General features: G+C 35.4%; 1 protein-coding gene across 1 annotated transcript in view; it reads left to right on the plus strand.

Annotated features, from left to right (window-relative positions):
• The window catches only part of LOC149770907 (uncharacterized), a 99,640-nt gene that overhangs the window by 45,567 nt on the left and 29,970 nt on the right, over positions 1–24,103 (plus strand). Inside the window, exons 9-11 of the mRNA XM_089949005.1 lie at positions 3,740–3,846; positions 13,805–13,826; positions 16,802–16,879. Of these exons, the coding sequence (XP_089805131.1) occupies positions 3,740–3,846; positions 13,805–13,826; positions 16,802–16,879 (207 nt within the window). The remainder of the gene's footprint in view (positions 1–3,739; positions 3,847–13,804; positions 13,827–16,801; positions 16,880–24,103) is intronic.

The raw sequence follows: 24,103 nt of genomic DNA on the forward strand, positions 1-24,103 counted from the left end.
AGCAGCCCTGGTCATATGTCAGGTGAACTCATTTCAATTGACCAAACACTATTATAATATTATTGTGTACGTAATCTAATTAGACCACCGTAAATTACCCTAACGATAAATGTGATCAAAGATAGCATGGCAACAAAGCGAAATGAATACTTCATGAAATAAATAGCTTTGTTTCACAGATACTGATTATTGTGGAGAAGCGAGTTTCATTTCAGAGCATTCTTGAATTTGCACATAAAAGATGTCCTCAGGTATGACTAGAAGCTTCACTATTACTTGCTATGAAATAACAGCATCAGTATTTTACTAAATGAACAATGCAAAAATTGAGTTTTGATGTAAACATTTGTTTCTTGAAATGTAGCTCTAAGTTTTTAATAAAAAGAAATCTTGTCAGGTGGTGTATCAACAGTTTGTCTGGTTCCTTCTTCATAGATCACTGCTTCACACTTCTTAAAGCATAAGACTTGTCAATAGCAACGAAAAGTAGTGACATAACAAAATGTTATCACATACACGTAAAGGTTGTTGAAACCAGTTGGAATAATGTTAATAATCTTTCAGTTGTTGGATATCTTGAAAACAAATGTAATTTTTAGAAAATTAATGAACAGTTTCTTTACAAAAGCGCTTCTTTGAATATTATTCTTAGAGCAATTATAAAATGAGTATTTAGCCATTAAACAGCCTAGTTACTTCCCCCTAAGCCCTGACAGTTGCCTTAATGTCCAGCGAGGATGGCATCACTTCTTGTTTTTTCTGAGGTCCCTCAGCAATGCATGCCCTTGAATATAGTGCGGTCTATATTTTTAGACCTCATTGTGTGAGACTTATTGAGGGAGAGGTGTAAGGGCATTGGTGGAATGGCAATTGCCAGAACAACAGTTCCATGGATGTTGTAACAGGTAAACCTTGTGTAGCAGCTAATCACATCTTGCTTTTTTATGCTGTTAAATTTGCTGAGCAGCACGGTGTGCTAATTCCCCCAAAGTGCTTGACTTTGATTTAATGCTATATGAGGCACACAAAAATTAAAATAATACCTTAAAAAATAAGAACATTTTATTCAAAAGCTGAATGTTATGGCCAGTCAGGGGGCACTAAATTGACTATTCCAAGTATACCATTGTTTAACACCAGAATCTATGGGAGCTGTCCTCATTTTTTCGTCCCACACCAACTAAAATCTCTAGTACCCTTGATATCCTTTGTCCACCTCATCTCATGAAAACCTTACAAGAATGTACAATTTTTTGGGTAAATTGCATAAAAGGGTTTATAATTGTGGGAATGAGCAATGCTTTCCAAGTTTCTGCCCATGACTATGGAGTTTCCATACCCATATATATGTGTTAAGTATATCTGTATTATGTGTGTTAATTTTTATTTTTATGATTGTAGATTGTAAGGGTAATTTTAAAGACATTACAAAGCTTCAAGGTAGTGAGTTTGTACTGTAAGATAAGGTCATTTTGATTGGTAAACATGTTTTTGTGTCCTTTTGACCTAGGAAGGCGTAGAAGAAATATTGTTGATGAATTTGATCGGATTTAAGTACGGTACTGGTCAATGACGTGCATTTCTCCCTTGGAAAACCAGGTGACCTAATTTCTGATTGGTTAGCTGCTAAAAGACCTGACCTTGTTGACAAGTTCAACTGATCTAGAAATGATAATTTGACCCTCATTCTGATTCTGAAACTGCATCTTAGTGTCTCATATGAGGGATGTTAACCGGTCTTAATGGAGTCATATAGTTGTGTTCAGTTGAGAGGATTTCATTTATTCATTTTGATTATTCATTGAAATAACAAGGTGCTCATAAACTTCCGGACAAAGTAACTATTTTGGAATTACCGCAAATTCGTTTAAAGACATTTCAGTTTATAGCAATGGGATAGCATATCAAACTATTCCAGACTATTGGCACATCAGAACAATAGATCGGACTTCAATCGGAACTCCAGTGTAACTCATGATATTCTCTATACTTTTGGACTTGTGATAGAACTTTTACGATTATTTAGGATTTCATTCACCATACCGTTAATTATTTTAAGTTTTCTCTTTACATTCTAGGGAATTAAATTATGTGTTTAATTGTACTAAACTTCCTGTTTTTCACTCTTTCCTGTTACTTAGTTTAACTCCTTAACCCCTGGAGGTTTTTGTCATTTTCGCCTAAAATGCGAGTAGGAAACACATTTTGGGGGCTATTTCTGAATACATCCTAATACATTGACTCCCTAGTGATTTCTGGTTAACCTAATGCCTAGTCGTATTAGAAACATAATTTTTTATTAGCTATTTAGCTCGCGAATGAGCAGAAGGGTAAAAGTTGGAATTCTTTTTTCTTTTTTGCTTAACGGATCCATCATTTTCATATCCAGACCATTTTTTATTCTTATCCTACTTTTTGCAAAGGTTCACCTGTCTGTGTGCAGTTCAGATTGGTCTGCCTTAGATATGAGGCCAAAAAGTCTAAAATCTGAACACACAATCGGATGCTGACCATGGGCGAATTTTAGGTGGAAAAAAATCAGGTCCAAAAAATTACGTTTTTCCCTCTGTATTTTGTAGTGCAACTAGAAAGTCCTGATTATTTGGCATCATTGTAGAGGTACATTTGTCTGCCTTTGAGGCGTAAACAAGGCACCAGGGGTTAATGAGTTAAGACCATAGAATTGTAACATATGTACATGATTAATTATTTTACTCAACATTCCTAGTTAGATTTTAAGATAAACAACATGGGTTATAAACAGAATGGTATCTTTTTAGTCCAGAGTCCAGAGTCAAAAATGATATTGGTCCAGGGTCCAGATACAAAAAAAATGACAAAGTATAGGTCATAGATTATATATCGACTCAAAACGGACCAATCTGGTGGCCTAGTGGTTAGATTATATGCCCTGGATGCGGGAGGTCATGGGTTAGATCCCCAGTCTAGTCATACCAAAGACTTCAAAAAATGGTACTAACAGCTGCCTCGCTAGGTACTCATCATTAAGAGGTTAGTGTTAGGACTGGTTGTCCTGGTGTCAGGATAATGTGACTGGGTGGGACATGATGCTACGTCTGCGGCATGATGCTCCAGTGCTGGACATCACTTTAAACTGCCACATTGCAGACATCGTAGCGATATGACTGAAAAATTGTTAAAGCTATGTTAAAAATCTAAATCACACACACATTGACTCAAATATCTTAAGACTTGTAGGTAGAGCCTACAAGATTCTGTTTACCTAAAGAATTCCATGTAAACTCGAAAATGTGTTCATAATGGATGCTTTCTTTTATTTATACATCCTTAAGTCTTAATAGGTATGATATTCTGCTTTTGTGGTCAAAACTTTAATAAAATCCTAACTGCGCATTTTAATCCTAGCATGTGTCATAGGAAGGTGCTTGGTTGCAATCACTCTAGAACATCATGAATTTTTAAGAACCTGTCACAGTATTTGCCTCTTGTATCAATACACATTAAATTTGTGTGATAAAGCCAATCTCAGAAACATATCTTATTTGTACGATGTTAACCAAAAAACAGTATCTTGTAAATGTACATGTTTTACATAGAGTGACAGTATGGAGAGAGAACAAGCCAGTGGATTGTTCTCAAAATATACAAAAGGAATATCCTCTAGCAAATACATACATATGATGGATAACCTATTTTGGCATTGTTTACCATATATACATCCCTGTCATTGTAAGTATGCAACTGTTTTTTCTTGCAGGTATCCCAACAAATATCATCAATAATTTCAATATTGGTACTGTAATGAAGAGCAACATTGCAACTGGTGATAACAGCCACAACAGCATAAATCTTAGCCCACAGAAGGTATGTATTCAGGCAGGTGTACTTTGGAGACAATATTTAAAGACCCCTGAAATGGGTTATAATTTTAATGAACATTTTGGTAGATTATGGGTTCCTTTTTTCCCCTCGGGTTTGCATTGTGTGTTAACTTTTAAACTGAAATGATATTATTTGTAATACATGTATTTGAATGTTGTGAAATTTCATAAGGAGTATCAAAACCAAATGTTAACCTCTGTAAACCACTTCAGTGATTAGAATGCTATTTATTCATATTGTTACTAAATTAGAAGTCTTCTGTCATAATCATCATTCAATCTTAATCTTACTATCATTGTATGACAAATAAATAGAAACTGTCATAGTAGACATATGTCCTGGCAAGTAAAATTTGGTGACTGTAAATTTACTTTGAATCAATCATGTAGAACAATTTACATCATGCTCTTGAAATTGTTGTTGCATAGTTGATTAAAGATTCAGCACCGGAAAGTAGAATATAAACATTAGGAATAAGGGACATTTTTTTTGTTATACTAGGTTATGGATACAATTGACCTTTTCGTATGGATTGCTTTTATTTTGTTAATATATGGTTCTATGTTTGTCTGCTTGGTAAATTGCTTATACCATTTTGATGAAGAATGTGCTCAGTATTTTCTTGAAATTTCTTTAGCATAACAAGAATATGATGGATTTGTTATCATGTGTACATTCATAAGAATGTCCAAATTCATGTACTCTCAAAAGCAAGCATGTGTTGTTGATAGGTTTAAGAAGATTCTAAAGACTAGAATGTGATGATGCTTTCATAGAACAAGATTGGGTAGATCTATTGTCTTATCGAAGGATATAATTAACAATTATCATAGACCAATAGTCGAAAACCCAGTCAGAGCAAGAATGGGAGGTCAGGATTAATTTATTTGGTTTCCTAACAACTGATTTCCTCTGGAAAACTAAATTACAGCTCTCCATTGTTATAATATGCTTTACTGTAACACGATTCCAGACATAACACTGTAGTGCTATGGACGCCAAAATAGAAATTTAAAATATTATAATTAAAAACAAATTTAAATTTCTTTTGATATCTATCAGCTGAAAACCTTTACATCGAAAACTATTTTCCTTGGTTGGACAGAACATGTTTCTACGGGTACAATTTATCTCTAATTAGCCACTGTTCAGGCAGTGTAAGATAGTGTGTTCCTAGCAGGCTATTGAACACCCGAATCTCTAATTAGCCATACCATATTCGCCATATATATTGTAACATGATAAAATGATTTTTTTCCTGTCCCAGAACTTATGGTGAAACTTCTTCACGTAGATTGAATGTCCCAAGACTTAAGAAATTTGTATTGCATTTGTGCCCCCCCCCCCCCCAGCTGCACGCTGCAATAAAATAGATAAACAAAAGGCATATTGGAAAATAAAAAGAAAGAAACAAACCATATATTGTTATCATGTACTCCTTTTTTCAACATTTTTGTGAATAAATGTGTTTGGGACATAACTGGATTGAATTTATTACATTCATGTTAGTTTTTCAGTTATTCCATGTTCTGGAATTGATCAAAGCATGCTGCACATAATGTCATCACTTAGTCTCTAACCATGTAACTTATATTTTGAACTGGAAACGAGATATTTTATTGATTAGAACTGACTTGACATTACTCAGTGCACTCATTTAAGAGAGATGTTCATTTATTTAATAGCAGGATTGGTATAGAAGTAGTAAATATGTGATTGAGGGCTCCTAATTAAAAAAGAATGAAGCTGTTAACATCAGGTTGCATTGGCCTCAAGAGCAGCGTAAATTTAATCATTAAAATGAAATGTTTATATCATTGTTTTTTATGTTACTCACAATCTGATCTGTCATATATATGACAATATGGGTTGAAAGAAAGAAAGCTTGGTATTACTATGCATTTGCCAGAGATTTGTTCACACACACACACACAAATAGACTCAACATTTTGTATCATTTTTGCTATACTGCTGTTCAGTACATAATGCAGTCAGTACTTATGGACTCTGACAACTGTTTTAATAGGGGAGAGCTGTATTTGATATGTTACCCAGCTAGGATTTTGAAATATCTTTTAATTCTACAGAGAAGATTTTAAAAATCAGTTGTCCACAAACTAGAAGGCTTAAAGGGAAAGAATATTGAGATTTGCTTTACAAAGATGAGTGTCACTATGACAAACATGATGACTTGCATAAGGCTGAAAATACTTTGAAGACAACTAGGAATTTTTCAGTGGCAATATGGAAGGGGTATGATAATTTGTATGAGAACTGAGAGCCAGTTGAAAATATTGTAACAATAACATTAATGGAAGACATAAAATTTGTCACTTCAGAATTAAAATTCTGCCTAAAACAAAATCACATAATCATATATTCAAGGACACATATTGTGATATTTTAAAAGGTGAAAATTATTCCAGTGGAACAATATGCAGACTATTATCAGGATTGCAACATAATTTTGCAAGACAAAAGAAAAATGTTTTAACTTTTTAACTGAAAGATAAAGGTTATTTACCCATATAGATGGCAGTTAGAGTGATCCAGCTCATACATGTAATTACTATAAGCAATGCTTAAGTGATTTTGCCGTTATTGGCATTCAGACATTGGCCTTCCTTAGTGGGTAAGTTCTTACTAAAATTGATTATTCTTCTTCCACTTAATATATGTAGTTGCTTTATATGATATTTCAGTAATTTTACCTGTATAGGGAGTCAAAATTGACCTTCCCACAGGTTACTTGTTACTAGAATTTATTATTAGCATCCACTTTACAAATATTAATAGTGATGCTCTAATTCTCTACCTGTACAGGGCACATATACCCATTACAGGTATTTATCATCGTAGGTAACTGTGCAAGGACACACATAAGTTCATAAAGCAGGACACTGCGCTATGTATAATGTATTTGTCTTCATTTTGTCTTACAGATTTAGAACATAAGTGAGGCCAGTCTGACAACCTCTCAACATGTGTTGTTTTCTCTTTCATTCCTTGGATACATGTCAGGCTTGCATATCATTTATTGGAGAGCAACAGGAGCTTCAAGTATGGTCTTGCATATTAGAATTATGGACAGGCTATGTGGATCAATGTTCCATAACCCATCTCAGTCTCAAGAACTGGACAGCCTCTTGCCAGCCAAGAAGGCCATGTTCCTTCATGATCAGACTCAGCTATATAACTTTGATTACAATGGGCTTTGATCACAAATGACCATACAGTATCAGCCACCAGAGAAGGAACTTGTTCATTTCCACAACTGCCTTATTGCTGCTGTGTTTGATGCCCAGTTTAGTTCCACAAGACCAAAGAACCCAGTTTGTGAAACTAATTATGCAGCAGAATGACACACAGTTTATACAAGCACTCTCATAGATCACTCTGTTTGGCATAGTGCTGTCAGACACTTCATGTGAACATCGTCCAGTGTGTACTGGCACTCGTATGGATCAATCTATCATGCATAGTACCTCTAATCAGTTCTGGTTCATCTTGGTCATCTTGTTGCATCAGTTTCTAAGAGATGTCTCTTTACTTGCCCTCAAGCCTTTACTTAGTGACACCTTAGAAGTAAGGGGATTTAATTCATAACATACTGCAAGTGTAGTGAGCCACCATCCTTGATCTTTTTCTCCACCTACTTCACAGGTAGCACAGGAGACATCTTCTTCACTACCTTAATCCTAAACTGAAGAAATATGGTTCCCTTATCATAATTAGATCTTACATTGATCTTACTATGAGGAATGAAGAAGTTTTCCGCCCACTCCTAACTGAGTTCTGTCATGCTCATTCCTCTACATCATCTGCCAGGTTTACAGTTCCGACATCAGTCATTGTCTGTGGAAAGAACTACTTTAATTGCTTCCACAGTCTGACAAGTTACTAACATTTTGGGCATGCTTACATCATCAGTTACATGTTCCAAGTGCCTACAGACACCTTTTTTGCAAATGTCTTCACTGTTTTCTATTTGGATACCCATGAGTTAATTCATAAGATCATGACCTTGGATCAATGTTACATCTGATATCTAATGTGATCTTCAAGAGGCGGAACACCTTACCTTCTCCCACCATGAATCGCAATGGAATACATGGGAGCATATCTATAAGATGGTCCACTTTGTAACATAGTGCCCCAGCACACTATGGCTATTGCTGTTACAGGAGCTATGAACTTAAAACAGTTGGAATTGGATGCAATGCTCTTTACCTCAGCCTTTCTTAAAGACCTTCTTAGGCCAAGTTATGCTCACAACCTAAATCATCTAATCTCTTCTTTGATGATTAGGTTGCCTTCTTTCCATCTCTCACACTCTTAGCTAATCAACCAACAAAAAGATTACAGGAATGACCCTAGAGTACATGCTACTGACTTTACACTGTTTGAAACCAGTCTTCCTGAACTAATTGGAAGAATCAAAGAAAGGTCAATTGTTCCTACCAGAATCAAAGGAAGGTCAATTATCCCAAGAGCACATGTTACTGACTTTACAACTGTTTCAAACCAAAACTAATTGGAAGAATCAAAGGAAGGTCGATTGTTCCTACCAGAAATGTTCCATGAAACCCTCCCTTGCATATATAACATATATCCATGACCCCATTATCACAGATGATAGTAATGAAAAGACTCCAAATCTTTCAGTGCTGAATGGGGAGGATGTACTATGACAAATGTGGACCAGACATATGGGGTTTCCTGGGGACTCGGTATCACATTCTGCACACTTCTTAATCCTTTAACAAGATTACGTTTAGTTATGAAGATGCACTTATCACTTGTTATCAAATGTGCATTCAGTCAGCTCAGTTATGATCTTGAGATCACAGTGGAATGCAACAACATGGTTTCAAGAAGTCATATGATTCACCTACAACAAGATATAAAGCAGCAGGCTAGTTATATTTTAGAGCAAGATATGATTTAACCTCCCATTTTATTTTCAATCTCCTTGTAAACAGGACATCTACGACCTCATACTCTTTCAGCTACTTGTTCGACTAGGTCTGAAATCATTATTCAAGTAGAAGAAATGTTTTACCCAGGAATGCAAACTGAGTTCATGCAAGGGTAGATTCCTTGTCTACATGGGACAATCCGTCTGTTTGAGAATTCCTTCACCTGCTCAATGCAGCAGCTGACACCTTAGTCCATGGTTGCTCCTTGGGCTTCCATAACAGTGATAATGTGGTCCAAATGGAGTCAGAACCTTTGCCCATTGGACCAACTTTCATGATCTACATAATATAAGGTTGCAATTCAAAGGTAGGGAAACCACCCTGGATTTGTTTCTGAGATACCTCTGTAAGTACAGTAACCAGCAATCATGATCGCTATGGATACGAAAACAGATGACTGGGAGAGCAAGTCTCCTAACATTTTGGGATGACATTGGAGTGTAGCCTGTTCAGGATCATTATTTACATATCAACATCCTTGAGATGAATATCATTTTGAAAGCTTTTCATTGGTGGCTGAAAACCTACATGGGAATGGAGTTCTCATTTTGCCCGATAACTCCGCTGGGGTGATTTATCTCAAACAGGAAAGTGAAACCAAGTACCCAGACCTTTGTATTCTTGTTTGGGAAGTGGTGTCCTAAACGACAAATCTGCATTTAAGTTCAACATGTCTTAGGGTGGCTAATATATTGGTGAACTCAGTGTCCTGTAAGAAGGAACTAATACACACAGAATGGTCTCTTCATCCCTCAGTTTTCACTCTATATATACTTGATAGGATTGACCTATGATGGACCTATTTGCAACAAGGTAGATTGCCAAAATCCTAACCTTATTTTTTCAGTCCTGGATCCAAAAGGCCCTGATAGTCAGTACTCTTTTTATAGATGAGAATGACCAAATGTATACAATTCACCAACACCTCATTTTCTGAAGGTGATACAGGAAGCTAAACTGTCTCATCCTGATTACTCCATTCAGATGGAAATCTTAGACCAACCTTTTGAATCTCGCAACAGAATCACCAGGAATCAAGATATTCCCTCCTTGAGCAACCACAATGGCAGTCCTTTCATCTCAACCCAGAGTTACTGAACTTGCTCATCTTGATCTTATTAAATACGCCCTTAAGAACAAACAGTTCTCACAACAGGTGGTGGAGAATCCCTCAAGTGAGATGGCCATCAATCCATTGAGGTGTACGAAGGCAGTTGAATATAATTTCAGTGGTGTGCGCAAGAGTACTTTTTACTAATGTAGGGATCCATACATCAATAGCTTGCTTCCTATGGCTCTTCAATGAGAAACATTTAGCACCAATCATAATTAAACCTACCATTCCATGATCACAGGCACACTGTGTTATCATGGAGGAGAGGATATCAGACAAACTAAACCATTGTATGTTCATTCCAGATTTCACCTGTCCATTGACAATGTCTACATGTGGAATTTATCATGGGTACTTACCTGACTGAACAAGAAACCATTTGAACTGTTCTCTAGGGCTTATTTATTTCACCTTTCAAATAAGTCCTGCCTTTTCACTACTTTCATTGTCAAGAACAGGCTTACTGTTCATGAGGGGTCAGATATTGGTAATAATTCCTGTCTGTTCAAGACACTTCATCTCAAAGGCATCTGCAGGACCCAGTGCGAGCTCTGAAGTGGTATTTAGGAAGACTGAGAAGTTGATCAAAGATTATGACTTATTTTGCCTTCAAGAGATTGAAAGGACAGTGTATCAACATGGACACTTTCATGTTGAATCAAGTTTGACGTCTCTTCCTCATAACAGACTAAACCCACATTAATGAATATTCTTTACATATCGACTCACAAACGTAGGACAGTTGCCACAAACACTGCATATGAGTGAAATGGTTCTCTAGCTGTAATTATCCAGATGGAGATCTGAGCACACTTCTCAAGTCATATCGAAGATCTGTCATGCTAAAAGGCCCAGTTTAAATGGCAGGAACCTTTGCCAGTGGTGCAAAAGGTTACCTCTCTTGGTTGTTCAGCAGTTTCATAAAGATGCACTTTCATGAGTTCAGCTGGATTTGTGAGAAGGAAGATTTTCCCTTTGACAGCTGCTCCCTGTTATATGGAGTCTATTTTCAGTCGGGTTATCTATAAGCTGTCTCACATACCTTAGGGCCCCAGAGATGGTCTCTCCGGAGTAAGGAGATATACCTCACTCAACCACGTACCTATTCTCCAAAAGTATTATGATTGGATAACATATTTTGAACAAGAGACCAATTTTTTCTAGTTAAATCTTTCTTAGATAATACTTACCCAATCATTATTGCACATACACCCTTCCAGCACCCTGCAGTTACATCCATAGAGAGAGTGTGCCTTCCACTCCAGTGGTAACTGGCTATTTCATGGGATTTGGTGCCAATCCTGGTATTGCTCTGAGATCACTCAGACTGCCATCTAGGTGGGCAGATAACTTTTAACTTTTTAGATAAAAAGTTTTAACCAGAAAGAACTGGATTTTTGAAGTAAAAGTTATACTCCTAGGGTATTATGATTGGGTAAGTATTATTGAAGAAACTTATTGTACTAGAAAAAAATGGTTTTCATCTATGTAATCATCAGCAATGGAATAAATTTCTAGCAAGGATATCTGGCTGACTCAGATTTCTTATCAAAAACTGTTTTCTTTTGTCTGTTTGGTAGATTTAGCCAAGTGAGTGATCATGTTAGGAAATGGAATAACAGAAAAAAGACTTTAATCATTTTGAAGGAAGTGGGAAATTCAGAAGGAAATTGATACGGTGTTTAGAGTTCTACACATAACATTTGGTCAAGATACAAATTGGTATTTTGGTAGAATAGAATATTAAAAGGCACAGGTTGATATAAACACAGCCAGTGAGTGAGGACCATTCACAGAGTTACCTGAAATGGGCAAAGAGACTTTAAACAAGGATAACATATGTTTCTTCTCTGTTGTTTGCTTTTTGCTATCCCAGCAAGAAAACACTAAATTAGACCATCTAATTATTACCCTGACATTGATTTCAGAGAAGAGAGTTCTGTTGTAAAATTTATAAAATACCATTATCAACTTATCTGTTTCTTATACTGTAATTTTTTATAACGGATAATGTAAACAAATACATACTCTTTACAAAGAGTTATAACCTAAAAACACTGCTAAAATGCTATTCAAAAAAGAAGGTAAGATTGACTTCAATTTCACAAACATTTGTTGAAAGAAGTGAAAACTAGCAAGTTGAACAATCAATAAACTGATAAGCATTTAAGTCTTGTGCATAGCAAGTGTAATTCAAATTAAAAACATGCAAAATATATTTGATGTACTGATGATCAGTATGAAAATTATTTACACTTACATTTGTGAGGATAATAAGTTTATGACTCTAAGGTCTTAAACTAAGCAACAGAAAAAGAGAAACCCAACAAATTTTGTAAAAGTTCAACAAATAATTTAGCTTAAATGGAACTTATAGTGTTGTAAATTCAATCCCAAATAGTCCTAAAAGTTAAATCAAAAAGTCCAAAAGTAGTGTTAAGAATGACTTCCAAACTTGATAATGCTGATGTGCCTGTAAGTTTAAATGTGTTAATGTGCCAACATTCTTGATACATCACAGTGATATAATCCAGAATGTCTTTGAATGAATTCACATTAATTCCAAATTAGTGATTAAGTTTGAAAGGCAGTGAGCACTTTGTCATTCCAATGAATACTTTAAATAAATCTTCTCCACAAATGGACACACAACTAAACAACTGATTCCACTAGATACATGTTAAAGTAGGAATGGGTAGTTCTAAACAATCTTTATGAAATAACATAAGACAAAATAAGAGGGCCAGGGTGAGAGTAAAATGTTCATTTCCAGAACATTCTCAAAGTAAAAATGTTTACCTACATGTGATAAATGTCTTAAAATATACTTTTCTATCTTTGACAAAAAAATAGCCTTGCAAATTTTTTTTAAATGACCATTACAATCTACTCTCGTGGACAAAAATTAAACACCATATAGTCATACATAATAATGATCACATTTATCCAGAGTTACTCAGGAAAATTTGCATTTGTAATTAGTTCTTGTTACTGCTAATGTTCATTGATATATGAAAGAAATAAATCCTCCAAAATCTTAGCAAAAGCTTTTATTTTCTTTGCTATGTGTTTATAGGTCAGCACGTCCACATATAACATATCTCAGGTCAACCAGCAAAGCACCAACATATGTTAAAGAGAGCAAATTTATGTAAACTATAACATTGATAAAATGGGGGGGGGGGCAGGATTTTGTAATGTGATCTTTGTTCCAGTTGTAATTTCAGTCCTTTTCTTTTATATTGAAGACATGTATTGCAGAATAATAGGATAAGCACTGTATAGTAAATTATCATTTGTATGTTGCCATGTATATTATGTCCCAAAATAATGATGAGTTCTGTTGCCAAAATTAAATTTATTATGCTCTTTTTCATGTTTCAAGGGCCCTAAAGTGCTTACTGTTACGGATCACTGCCATCTCACCTTTGTCTGTGTGGATTCAAGTCTTGGGGTTTGGCCAATTTTGGTACATTAGAAAGCATGCTGGTAGCTTCCCTTGGGTTGGTGGTTTTATGGGGGGGTTTTCCACCATGTGTAGCATATCTTGTGCCGAAACACGGTGTTAAATGCCATATCATCCACTACAGTCATGTTTAATATTTTAGTAAAAGTTCAGTCAAATTATCATTAGAATCTGCAAACACACTCACACACAGATAACAGTGTGCATATTCCCTAGTGGAGCAAAAGACCTAAAGCCTGGTTCTGTGAACATGATTTGTGTTGCATTGAGTGGAGGGGGGCACATTTTCGAATGATGTACTGGTGATCTTTATGAAGAGAGAATGAACATTCCTTGCTGTTAAGTTTACACATATTAAATTTTATATATATTAATTTTCAGGATGGTGTCAAGTTTCAATCAGGTAATGGAGTCTATTATTCTTCTACAAATTAATTAACGCTGGAAAGATGTTGTTTTGCCCCATAATGGTGTATTTAATATTTTAACTCACCCAGCTATTATTTCCTCTAGAATAATCCTGCAGATGTGGAGTAGCATTGCTGCCATACCCAATACTGATATAGAAGGTAAGACGTAGGCAAGGAGTAATGTTCCACAACATTCATTAAATATTAGTAAATATGGTACAATATATGTATATATGTGTGTGTATGTGTTGATTTAAGTACTTTCTCAGCTTTCTTAAACATTATTCAATGACACATTGTTCAATTTCTTTAGGGCTCCTTTTTGACAATATCAATATTTCCATTTCATATATATATATATATATATATATATATATATATATATATATATATATATATATATATATATATATATATATATGTATATATATATATATGTATCCTATGGAGCATAGTGTGGGCAAGAGAATTTTTATAAGTGTTTTATCTACACACGCAAAGCATTTTCAACTCTTTTTCAGTGTATGTAAAATTTCAGTAAATGATACACTGTTATAAAATCAAAACAATTCCATAAAAATGACTAAGAAATTAATGATAATTAATAGTTAAACAATCTCTTGATGTGGGACATTACAAAGAACTAACCTTAATATAGTCTCAACGCATGGCAACAGCTAGCACATGTAATTAGCTACAGACTAATAAGGAATATGAAGGTCTTGTTATTTGCAGCTACAAAAATTCCACTACAACAAACAACAAAAGTAGATGAACTGTAATAACTGCCTTGTCTGTTTTTCCAGTTTCATGCTATAAAACATTGTTGGTCAGAATAAGATTTAAATTCATTTCCCCCAGCTATTAACTAAATGTGTACCACATTGCATGATCTGATTATATTCCTTTGAGAACAGACTATGACAATATTACTCAAAAACACAGTAGCTTTTGCTATATACTCTCTATAATGGCTTAAATCAATTTTGTGTTTGATATAACATGCTGTAAATTTGAACTATGTTTAGATAAGAACATGCAAGTGTAGCTATTATTGAATTATGCTTTATAGTCTATGTACAGCAGGTGCAAAGTTCTCATGGGTGGCAGAGTGGTCCCTAGTGCTTACCTCTACTGATCACTGCCATCTCACCTTTGTCCACTTGGGATTAACTTTTGCCTGTGGCTAATGTGGGTATGTGAGAAAGCTGATCATTAGTTTCATGTGGGTTTGTGGTTCTTGCTGGGGTTTTCCCAGGTTCTTTCTTAACCAGTTATACTGTCTACCATGTATAGCCTGTCTTGTGCAGAGAATGGGTTTCATTCCAAACAAAATAAACAGAAGGTGCAATTATTGGGAGAAATATTAACTTGTGATAGAAATGAAATGTAACCTGATTGCAAAATTAACAATGAAAATAAAAGTTTTGTCTGTTATTGTTTTATGGTCACAAAATGTGTAGGGATTTGGAAACTTGAAACTTCAGTTCTGAATAATCTGTATGCATCAAGTTTTGATGAAACTGCTTAGTGAGAAAATCAGGTTTAATTGTATTGATTTTTCTAAGTTCTGATTATAACTTCTTACGACAGATTTACCTCCTCACTATGCTGTCTTGCTTATACATTTGGAAAACTAAAGTAAGACTTAAAATTTACAAAACTTACAAATTGTGCCAACTATTAATTAATCTAATTGATGTGGGATTGATATGGAAATATGGTAATGAATTTCTGTATTAGCTCAGGGCTGGATATACAGTTAAAAAGTAAGATTCATGTTTACTGTTGATTTTGATTACAAAACTTAATAATAATAATAATGTGGACATTGTTTGGAAATTTGTTATACTATGAAAGCCCATTATCTCATATATTTAAGTAGTGGCAAAACTTAAAGTAAAAAAAAGATCACTTTTGTTTTAAGTTTGAGAGTAATGCCCAAGTTTGTAAAAATGATAAAGGTTCAATGCCATAACAAATGACACAGTAGGACATTGATGTCTATGTCTAAAACCCATAATTTGTGATTCATGTATATTCTTCAGTATTATTAATTCCTGGTTGTTAATGTTAGCCTCCAATCTGAAAGTTCTATCAAGCCTGCATGTAAATTGTTTCCACAGTTAATTTAATTGTATATAAAAAACTAATTTGCCATTTTTTTTTGTTTATAACAAAAAGAGTCAATGTAGACATAATGAACAATTCTGATTTTCATTTTACATCGTTCCTCATCAGTTGTTACCTGAATCTGATAAGTGTTTAAGAAAGAAGGTCTTAGATATGTTGGGGCTTAGAAATCTGTTCATGGTCTTTGATTGGTATGTTAGGTTTCTTATTTTAATCCTTATGTTTTTGTCATGCACATGAAGTTTAGGTGGGGGAAAAGTCCATTGGTATAATTAAAATCCATAAAGATTATAATATTTTGAAACTACCTGTAATTTGTTTCCTTAAAATGGGTTTTAAAATTGTTTTCAGATCTGGGTTTTATAACACTTGTGTTCATTGTCATTACACCGTTGAGCTTAGTTATGGAATTGTTTGATGTTCCAGATTAAACTCAAGAAATCAATATAGTCTCATATCAGACAAAGTTAATTCTTAGCCATCTTCAAACATTTTGTAAATACTGCTTGGATTGAATGTATCTAAGAGCAAATGGTTGGCTTGTCTTATGCATAAAGGTATCATCAGATAAATATGTTATTATCCATTATTGATCATCATCTTACAGAAATCTAATGTTATTGTGTAACATGTATGTCTGTCTATCTGTCTGTCTGTGTCTGTCTCTGTCTCTCTTTCTCTCTCTCATTGTCTCCTGTAAGCTGAAGATTGGATCTAGTTGGATATAGCAGATCCTTACAGTCCAGACCATAATTGCTCTCAAGGCTTAAAACTGTTGCTTGTTATGTGTGTTACGATTTTATGTTGCTTTTCACTATTTCATGTGACATTGTAGGCACAAAAGGAAAAAAGAGGAGATCAACTGTTGGCCAAGATGGACCAAGATCCAAACGAACCCAGTTACATCAACAAGGTTTGAGCTGGATATTTCAGTTATTTATCTACTGTTATTCTATGGTGTGAAAAAGAAGATATTCAAATGAACATTAATAGTCAACATAGCAACTAAATAGTTCAAACTTGTCTTTGCCTTCCAGTTTCAGTACAGCTTTGAATTTGTATTCACAAGCTAACATATTTCAGTTGCCCACGTAAGCGAAATCAGATATACTTTGGCCTCTTGTTAACAAGTTTCGTCTCATTGGAATGATTTGTCACTATTTACATGTCTATCTGCCTAAAAATATTTTCCTTTAAAGAGCATAATTCTCAGACTATTCAAGGAATTTCAAACAAATTTTATATATTTACTGACCAAGCATACAGGGGACTTATCATTCAATATATTTTTTTTATTGCCATGGTAATAAAGTGTGGCATAAAGTAGTATATAAATTGAGAATCTACACTAAATGATGCTAGTATAAGTTGTTTTAAAAATTCAGAGTGCTCAGCCATTGGGTATTTTCAATAGGAGTCTAAGATAAGCAGAGGGCAAGGGGTGGGGGTGGGGAATTTCATTTCATGATGTCTTTTGTTCGGACAAGTTTTCAGCATTTGTAGCTCCTGTGGTCATAGTCCAGCAGAGCTTATGGCTTAGCCTGTTGTTGGGCATCTGCCTATCTGTTAGCATGTGTTTCTTACTTCCCCCAAACTACTGATAAGATTGCAATGAAGCTATTTACACACATTAATCCCTAAGTATAGTTAGTCCTAAATGAAAATGTCACTGCTATTCATTCTGATATGGCCAAGATGGCCACCACCATCACAGGTCATCCTGAAAATCTTGTTAACACTACTCCACCTGAATGGATGGCCATATCAACATCTGGTTTGCACTTAGAGGCTTATTGTGATGTCTAATTAGTCCCAAATGTAACTTGTGCCGATCTGACCTCCCATATGGCCATCTTGGTATTGCTATTGCTGAATGGAAAATCAGCAGAATCTTGTTTTAACCAAAAGACTTCTTATGGTGTTTACTTGTTCGGATTTTATATCCGATATGGCTGATACAGTGTCCATGTTGAAAATCTTATTGCTCCTCATCCTAGATGGAATGTCATATCGCCATTAGCTTTTCACAAGAAGACTTATTACATTATTATGCATATCTAGATTGTGTGTTTCATTTTTGTTCGTGATTGTAGATTGTATGGGTCATTTTTGTAAATAAATTTATGTAGCTCCATGATTAAAGGTTGTACTTGAAGTTTGGTAAATATGCTTATGTATGCTTTCACCTTTGGAAGGTTCTAGAAGATAATCGTGTGGATTAATTTAATGGGATTTGAGTTCAGGTTATTGGTTTTACCCTTGGAAATTCTGGTATGCCTGGTTTCTGATTGGTTGCCTGCCAAGGAACCTAGCCTTGTTTACAAGTTAGAATGTTATGGAAGTGAAATATTAATCTTCATCCTAGTTCTGTGATTGTGTCTTATTTTTTTAATATGGGGATTTGATTAAAAAAAAATTGTTATTCCAGTCTTAAACACCTGTAATGGAGTCAGTATTTTGTTGTGTTTAATTATCATATGAGAAGATTTATTATTTAAATTATTCATTGTAATTACAAAGTGCTCTTAGACTTTAGGACTAAATCACTGTCTTGAAATGACTGCATTCATTTAAAGATATTTTGGATCATATCATTGTGGTACATCATGACTGTTTGCATCAGGACCCACAAGCAAAATCATTGCCGGAATGACACACCAAAAAGTTGTACAAGCATTTTCTTTACATTTTAATTTACCCTGAGTAGATCTGAGAGAACACCAGTTGTCTCACAATCCATTGCCCTTATTCAGTATGTTGTGCAGAACTTCAGGAGTAGGTCACAGCTGTGACAAAAGTACTGACATGTGACAGATCTGTTTTTTCACTTGTTAACCAGACACGTGTTCTTTGCAACAAACATTTTCTCCATGGCTTTCATAGTAAAAATGCTTTAGAGACCCAGGCCTGCAGGAAGGGGAGGTTTTAGACCAGCCCTTTCTGGGGTGGACTGGTACACTGCTAAGGCGCCCTGAGGGTTTGGACAATCGACAGTGAGTGGTGGGGTGGGTGAGCTCAGACAACTAGTTGGCAGCTTTTTTGCTCATATTTGCAAGCCTTTGGGAAGTGGACTTGAAACACGTTAAAATTCATTCTAAGGTTTGGAAATGCTTACCTAAATTACTGATCTTTTACACCAACAGACAATATAGATATCAAAGCAGCCTTTTCGAAAATACTTTTACCTCCATTACATTCAAACTAGAAAAAGGGTGGTGGTCATGCAGATTGATTTGCATGGTTGTCCCCAAAACACAGTGCATTTGTGCCTACATGAAAATGGTGCATGTTCATTTTGTAGTAACTTTCAGCCTTGCAGTACCTGGTTGTGTTCTGACGCAGACTAAAATCAAGATTTATTACAAATAATTATAATGTAATAGATGTGAATAATATCTATAGTCTCTGTTGTGTTTAAATATGGCTCGCACAGAATGAATCATGCAATTCCATAAATTTCATTATTATGAGCATAGGGTGAGCCTACCTTCTGACATCATAGGTAACTACTATGAAACCATTTGCTGAATAAGTTTAGTTAAATTATAATATTTACACACAATTTCCATGAGAAATTCTTTATTTTTTACCATTCTTAAATCAGTCTAGACAATATCTAATGTCATTGTTGATAGCATGTAATGCCAATTTTTAATAGCATTAATTTATTTGTCAAGCAGTTAGCATGTAATGCAAATTTTAAGTAGCACTAGTTGTTTGTGTCAAGCAGTCAGCATGGAATGCAAATTTTAAATAGTACTAGTTGTTTTTGTCAAGCAGTCAGCATGTAATTTGTCTTGGAAAATTTACTCCACATAATGGCATGGTAAGTTAAGTGTAATTACTTTGTAAACTGTGTGATAAAACTGGATATTTATGTTAGGAAACTATCATTTTTGCAGCAGCATGTTGGATAGCTGGAGTTTATATTTCCATGAAAATGAAATTTTTGAGTACGGATGTTCTGTTAGATATAATGGTAATTTTCTCAGGAAAATTTGTGTTTGTGTGAGTTGCAGATATTTTCAGATGTTTATTTCTGTTTATGTTAGGTAATTATTATTCATTACTTTTCTCATGTAGTCTGTCTTAGAAAATTGTTTGCTTTATCACTGTTGTTACCAGCCATAACTGTTATTAAATGGGAGTCAACATTTGTTTGGGGACATAAATCACTTGACAGAAATGAGGTAGATCATATTTACGAATTGTTTGCATAAAGATAAATGATAAAGTTATTAACCTGTATAGGTCATAGTTTCCATGGATTTTTGGCTACAAAATATAGACCATCGTTTGACTTGGTATTTCTGTCTGGAGTGATGTCTGAGACTTTAATTATAATTGAGAGTTGCCTCTTTATTCTTGTGTCTTCAGGAGAGATTGTACTGGTATTCTATTTCTTAAAAATTATTCATTGGAAAGTTCAAGGTTTGGACTGCATTTGAATGCAGGAACCTTGGCAACTATCATGGTCAGTATTTGCGCACTGATTTGTTGTTGCTTGCTGCTGTGGGGACCCGAGTGGCCAAGTGGTCTACAGCGCTCATCGTTATGGATCACTGCCATCTCACCTCTGTCTCCGTGAGTTCGAGTCTCAGGCTCGGCTAACGTGGGTACGTGAGAAAGCCTGCCAGTAGCTTCTTGTGGGTCGGTGGTTCTTCCCGGGGTTTTCCAGGGTTCTTCCTCCACCAATTATACTGGCCGCCATGTATAGCCTATCTTGTGCTGAAAAATGGCGTTAAACCATACAACAAACATACAACAACAAAGCTTGCTGATGTGTTTGAGGAATGTCGTGACACTGCCATGCACATGTACAAGGTCGATCCTGCACATTACTTCTTGTGACAAGGTATGACATGGGATGGATTGTTGTCCAAAACCAAAATTGAGTTGGAATTGCTCACTGACATTGACCGGCATATATTTTGTTGAGTGATCACTTTGTGGCGGGATTTTTCTGGCAAGTCACAGACATGCTTGTGCCAGCAACCCAAACATGGATGAGTATGACCCTGCTGCCCCTAATAGTTACATTATGTATCTAGATGACAATAGCCTCCATTAGTGGACAGTGATGCAGCTGTTGCCAGTTGGTGGGTTTTGATGGATTGATCCTAGATACATTGACCTGCAAAAACACATAAACAATAAAAACATAACAAAGACTAAGATACTTTTTTGAAGTTAATCTAGAATACTCCTAACATTTACATGATTTAGACAAGGATTATCGGCTGTCGTCATAAGCGCTTTTCTAGCCCGGTACCTGATTGTCTCCATATCAGATTGCAATCATTGATGAATCTGGATGTAAAAACACTAAATGCACCAAACTAATACAAAATCTCAGAACCAAATACAATTATGTACTGCGTGTACAAAGCCTCAGCTGTATCTGTGATTGGGCATGCATGTAACCAAGATCCAATGAGTGCTTCAATTTGCCAGCATGCCCTGTATATCCAGATGAATATTATTCTGAGAACAAAGGCCACCAATGACTTTGAGAAGGACTTTTTCAAGCTCATGAACAATGCTGTGTTTGGCAAAACCATGGAGAATCTGCACAAATGAATTCATTTACATTTTGATGGTGTTAGTGAACAAGGCAAATTTAGAAGGTTCATCCCTGACTCAGTCTTTGAATCCAGAAAAATCTTTGATGGTGGACTTATTGCCCTTCACAGTAAAAATTGAAACTAATACTGACAACACCAATCTTCCTTGGATCTTATGAAATAGTCTTGTTGAAGTTGCTCATGTACGAGTTTTACTATGACAAGATCAAACTATTTTATGAGGATCAGGTCAAGATGCTGTACACCAACAATGACTTGTTGCTGATGCATATCACTATCGATGCTGTGTATGTCGATATGGTACAGCCATGTTTGGTCAATGAATTTGATAGCATCAGTGAGGTCTCAGAATCAGACAAGTGGGTTATCCCTTCAGTGACAGACCTGCCAACCCTAATGATTTTGCCTAAGTCTTACAAAAATTAACAGACTTATGGTATGAAAGCAAAAACTACAGAAAAATGATCATTGCCTAAAAATCCGGAATTTTTTTTCTTATCCGTGTTTGATTTGGATCCCGGTTTTATTTTAGAATTAGTGAAATTAGTCAGATGCCTTAAGGTCTCACTGGACAGTTTATCTGGTGAATTTTCATCCGACAATGACCTATTGCAGAAAAATGAGAATAATTTTACACTGAAGATACAAAATAAAAACAAACTAATTATTTTTATAGAAAGCATACATGTGAGATTTTGACTGCGGCAATCAGGTTAATTCCTAATGCAACTGATGGCTTTTATACTGAACCAACACTGCCACCTACCCCCTCTTTTTTACATTCATTTTTGACAGGAAAGAGCTATATTGAATATTTTCCTGTGACAAGGCAGCTAAAAGAATCAGTATGTGCCTTATGCATGAATCAAGTTCACTAGTACTATAACAAATCAGCATACTTTTCATCACCCCTCAACCATCTAGATTTTTAGATATTTACCTCTGTAGCAGACACATGTAAATACATAAGCCAAGTCGGATGCTCATTTGCAGCCCAAGTTGCCCATTTGATCTCCAATGCTCATCTAACTGTGACAGGCAGTCACCAACAAGCCAGTCCATTTCCAAGCCTAACTCAAGTAAATCTCAACCACATTACAGATGTAGCTTATGCATGAATTTATAAATGCTAGGCTTGTGATAATTAGGTTCATGCTTTCTACCTTAAAAATTCAGGCAGCTAATCCATGATTAAAAGAAATAACAGAGTCAAAAGTCATAGCTTACCTCTGAGAAATGATTGTTTGTCACAAGGGCTCAGTTTTATCTGGAGAGAAATTTAAATTGAGATTGCTTGAAGCTAAGAGTCACCAGGTTTTTATTCAGGATTGTTTCTGCCAAAAGCCAATGGAACACTTTGTCATACATTTGAACTTTCCTGTCTATTTGATATGGATGCCATGGTTCAGAATGGAGGCATCAAAACTGGTTTTAAATGCATTTCCAAAGGAAGACTGCAATCATTACAGATCTGAAAGATGTTTACCTCCATGCTGCAATACACAAGTTCTCCAGGAAATTGCTGCAGCTAATTTTCAAGAACACTCACTTCAGGACCATATCTGCATCTGCATGTCATTGGTGGTGGGACGTGTTAGCTTTAAATATAATACTCATCAGATCCCACAAGTGTACTGTGCTAAATGATCTCATAAGGCAGTAGGTCTTTTGGTTTTTTTTGTCAGGGGGACAAATCCCCAAACCTGTACTTCCTGGTTTGGGATTTTCTTTGGTGGTGTCATCAATTAAAAATCCACATTTATGTCAACCACATCCTGGCCAGTCTCATTTTATTGGTTGACAAATCCCATCAGAATCAGCCAATGCAAACAAAATGGTACATTTACCCCATGGTGTTAAAGTAAAATCTGTATCCTCTAAGACTGGCCACTCATAGATCTATTTCGGACAAAGTGGAATGCAAAGCTCCCAACCTATGTCACTCCACTTCCATGTCTGAAAACCTGGACTCTTGATGCTCATTTCATTGACTGGAATGACATGGATTCAAATTCTTATACCCCAATACCTCTGATTCCAGAGTTTCTGCTAAAGGCAAAGGAATCTGAGTGGCATTTTATCCTGACTGCACACTTCAAGTGGGAAAAATCATGGATAAATGACATTATATCTGGGGGGTTCTGACATGGTTGAATAAAGCCTTGTTGGAACTGCTATCAATACCCAGGGTCTGCCTTCCTCGGTAACATGCTTTGAATATAATATCGATGGTGTCTTCTATTTACTTAAAAAATCACATCACATCCCAATAATTTTTTCCCCTACTAGACCACTTCATTGTTGCAATGGATCTCATAGTTCTGGATTACCTGTTCTTGAGACCATAGTAACTGATTCTTTGTCTTAATGTTAACCACAACATTTCACTTTGGACAAAACAATTGTAATCTCATATTATAGTCGGTCACATATCAGCAGAATGTACGTCCTAACTTGGCTTACAAAAGATGTTCACTATTAGGTCAAGAGTCCAGGAATTGTAATTCATATGGATCTAAGCACAGCAGATTGGGGTGACTGTTGTTTTCTGT

This window comes from Sinohyriopsis cumingii, unplaced genomic scaffold (assembly GCF_028554795.1).
Source record: "Sinohyriopsis cumingii isolate HCF-2022 unplaced genomic scaffold, ASM2855479v2 utg002228l, whole genome shotgun sequence".
In the NCBI taxonomy this organism is placed as follows: Eukaryota; Metazoa; Mollusca; class Bivalvia; order Unionida; family Unionidae; genus Sinohyriopsis; species Sinohyriopsis cumingii.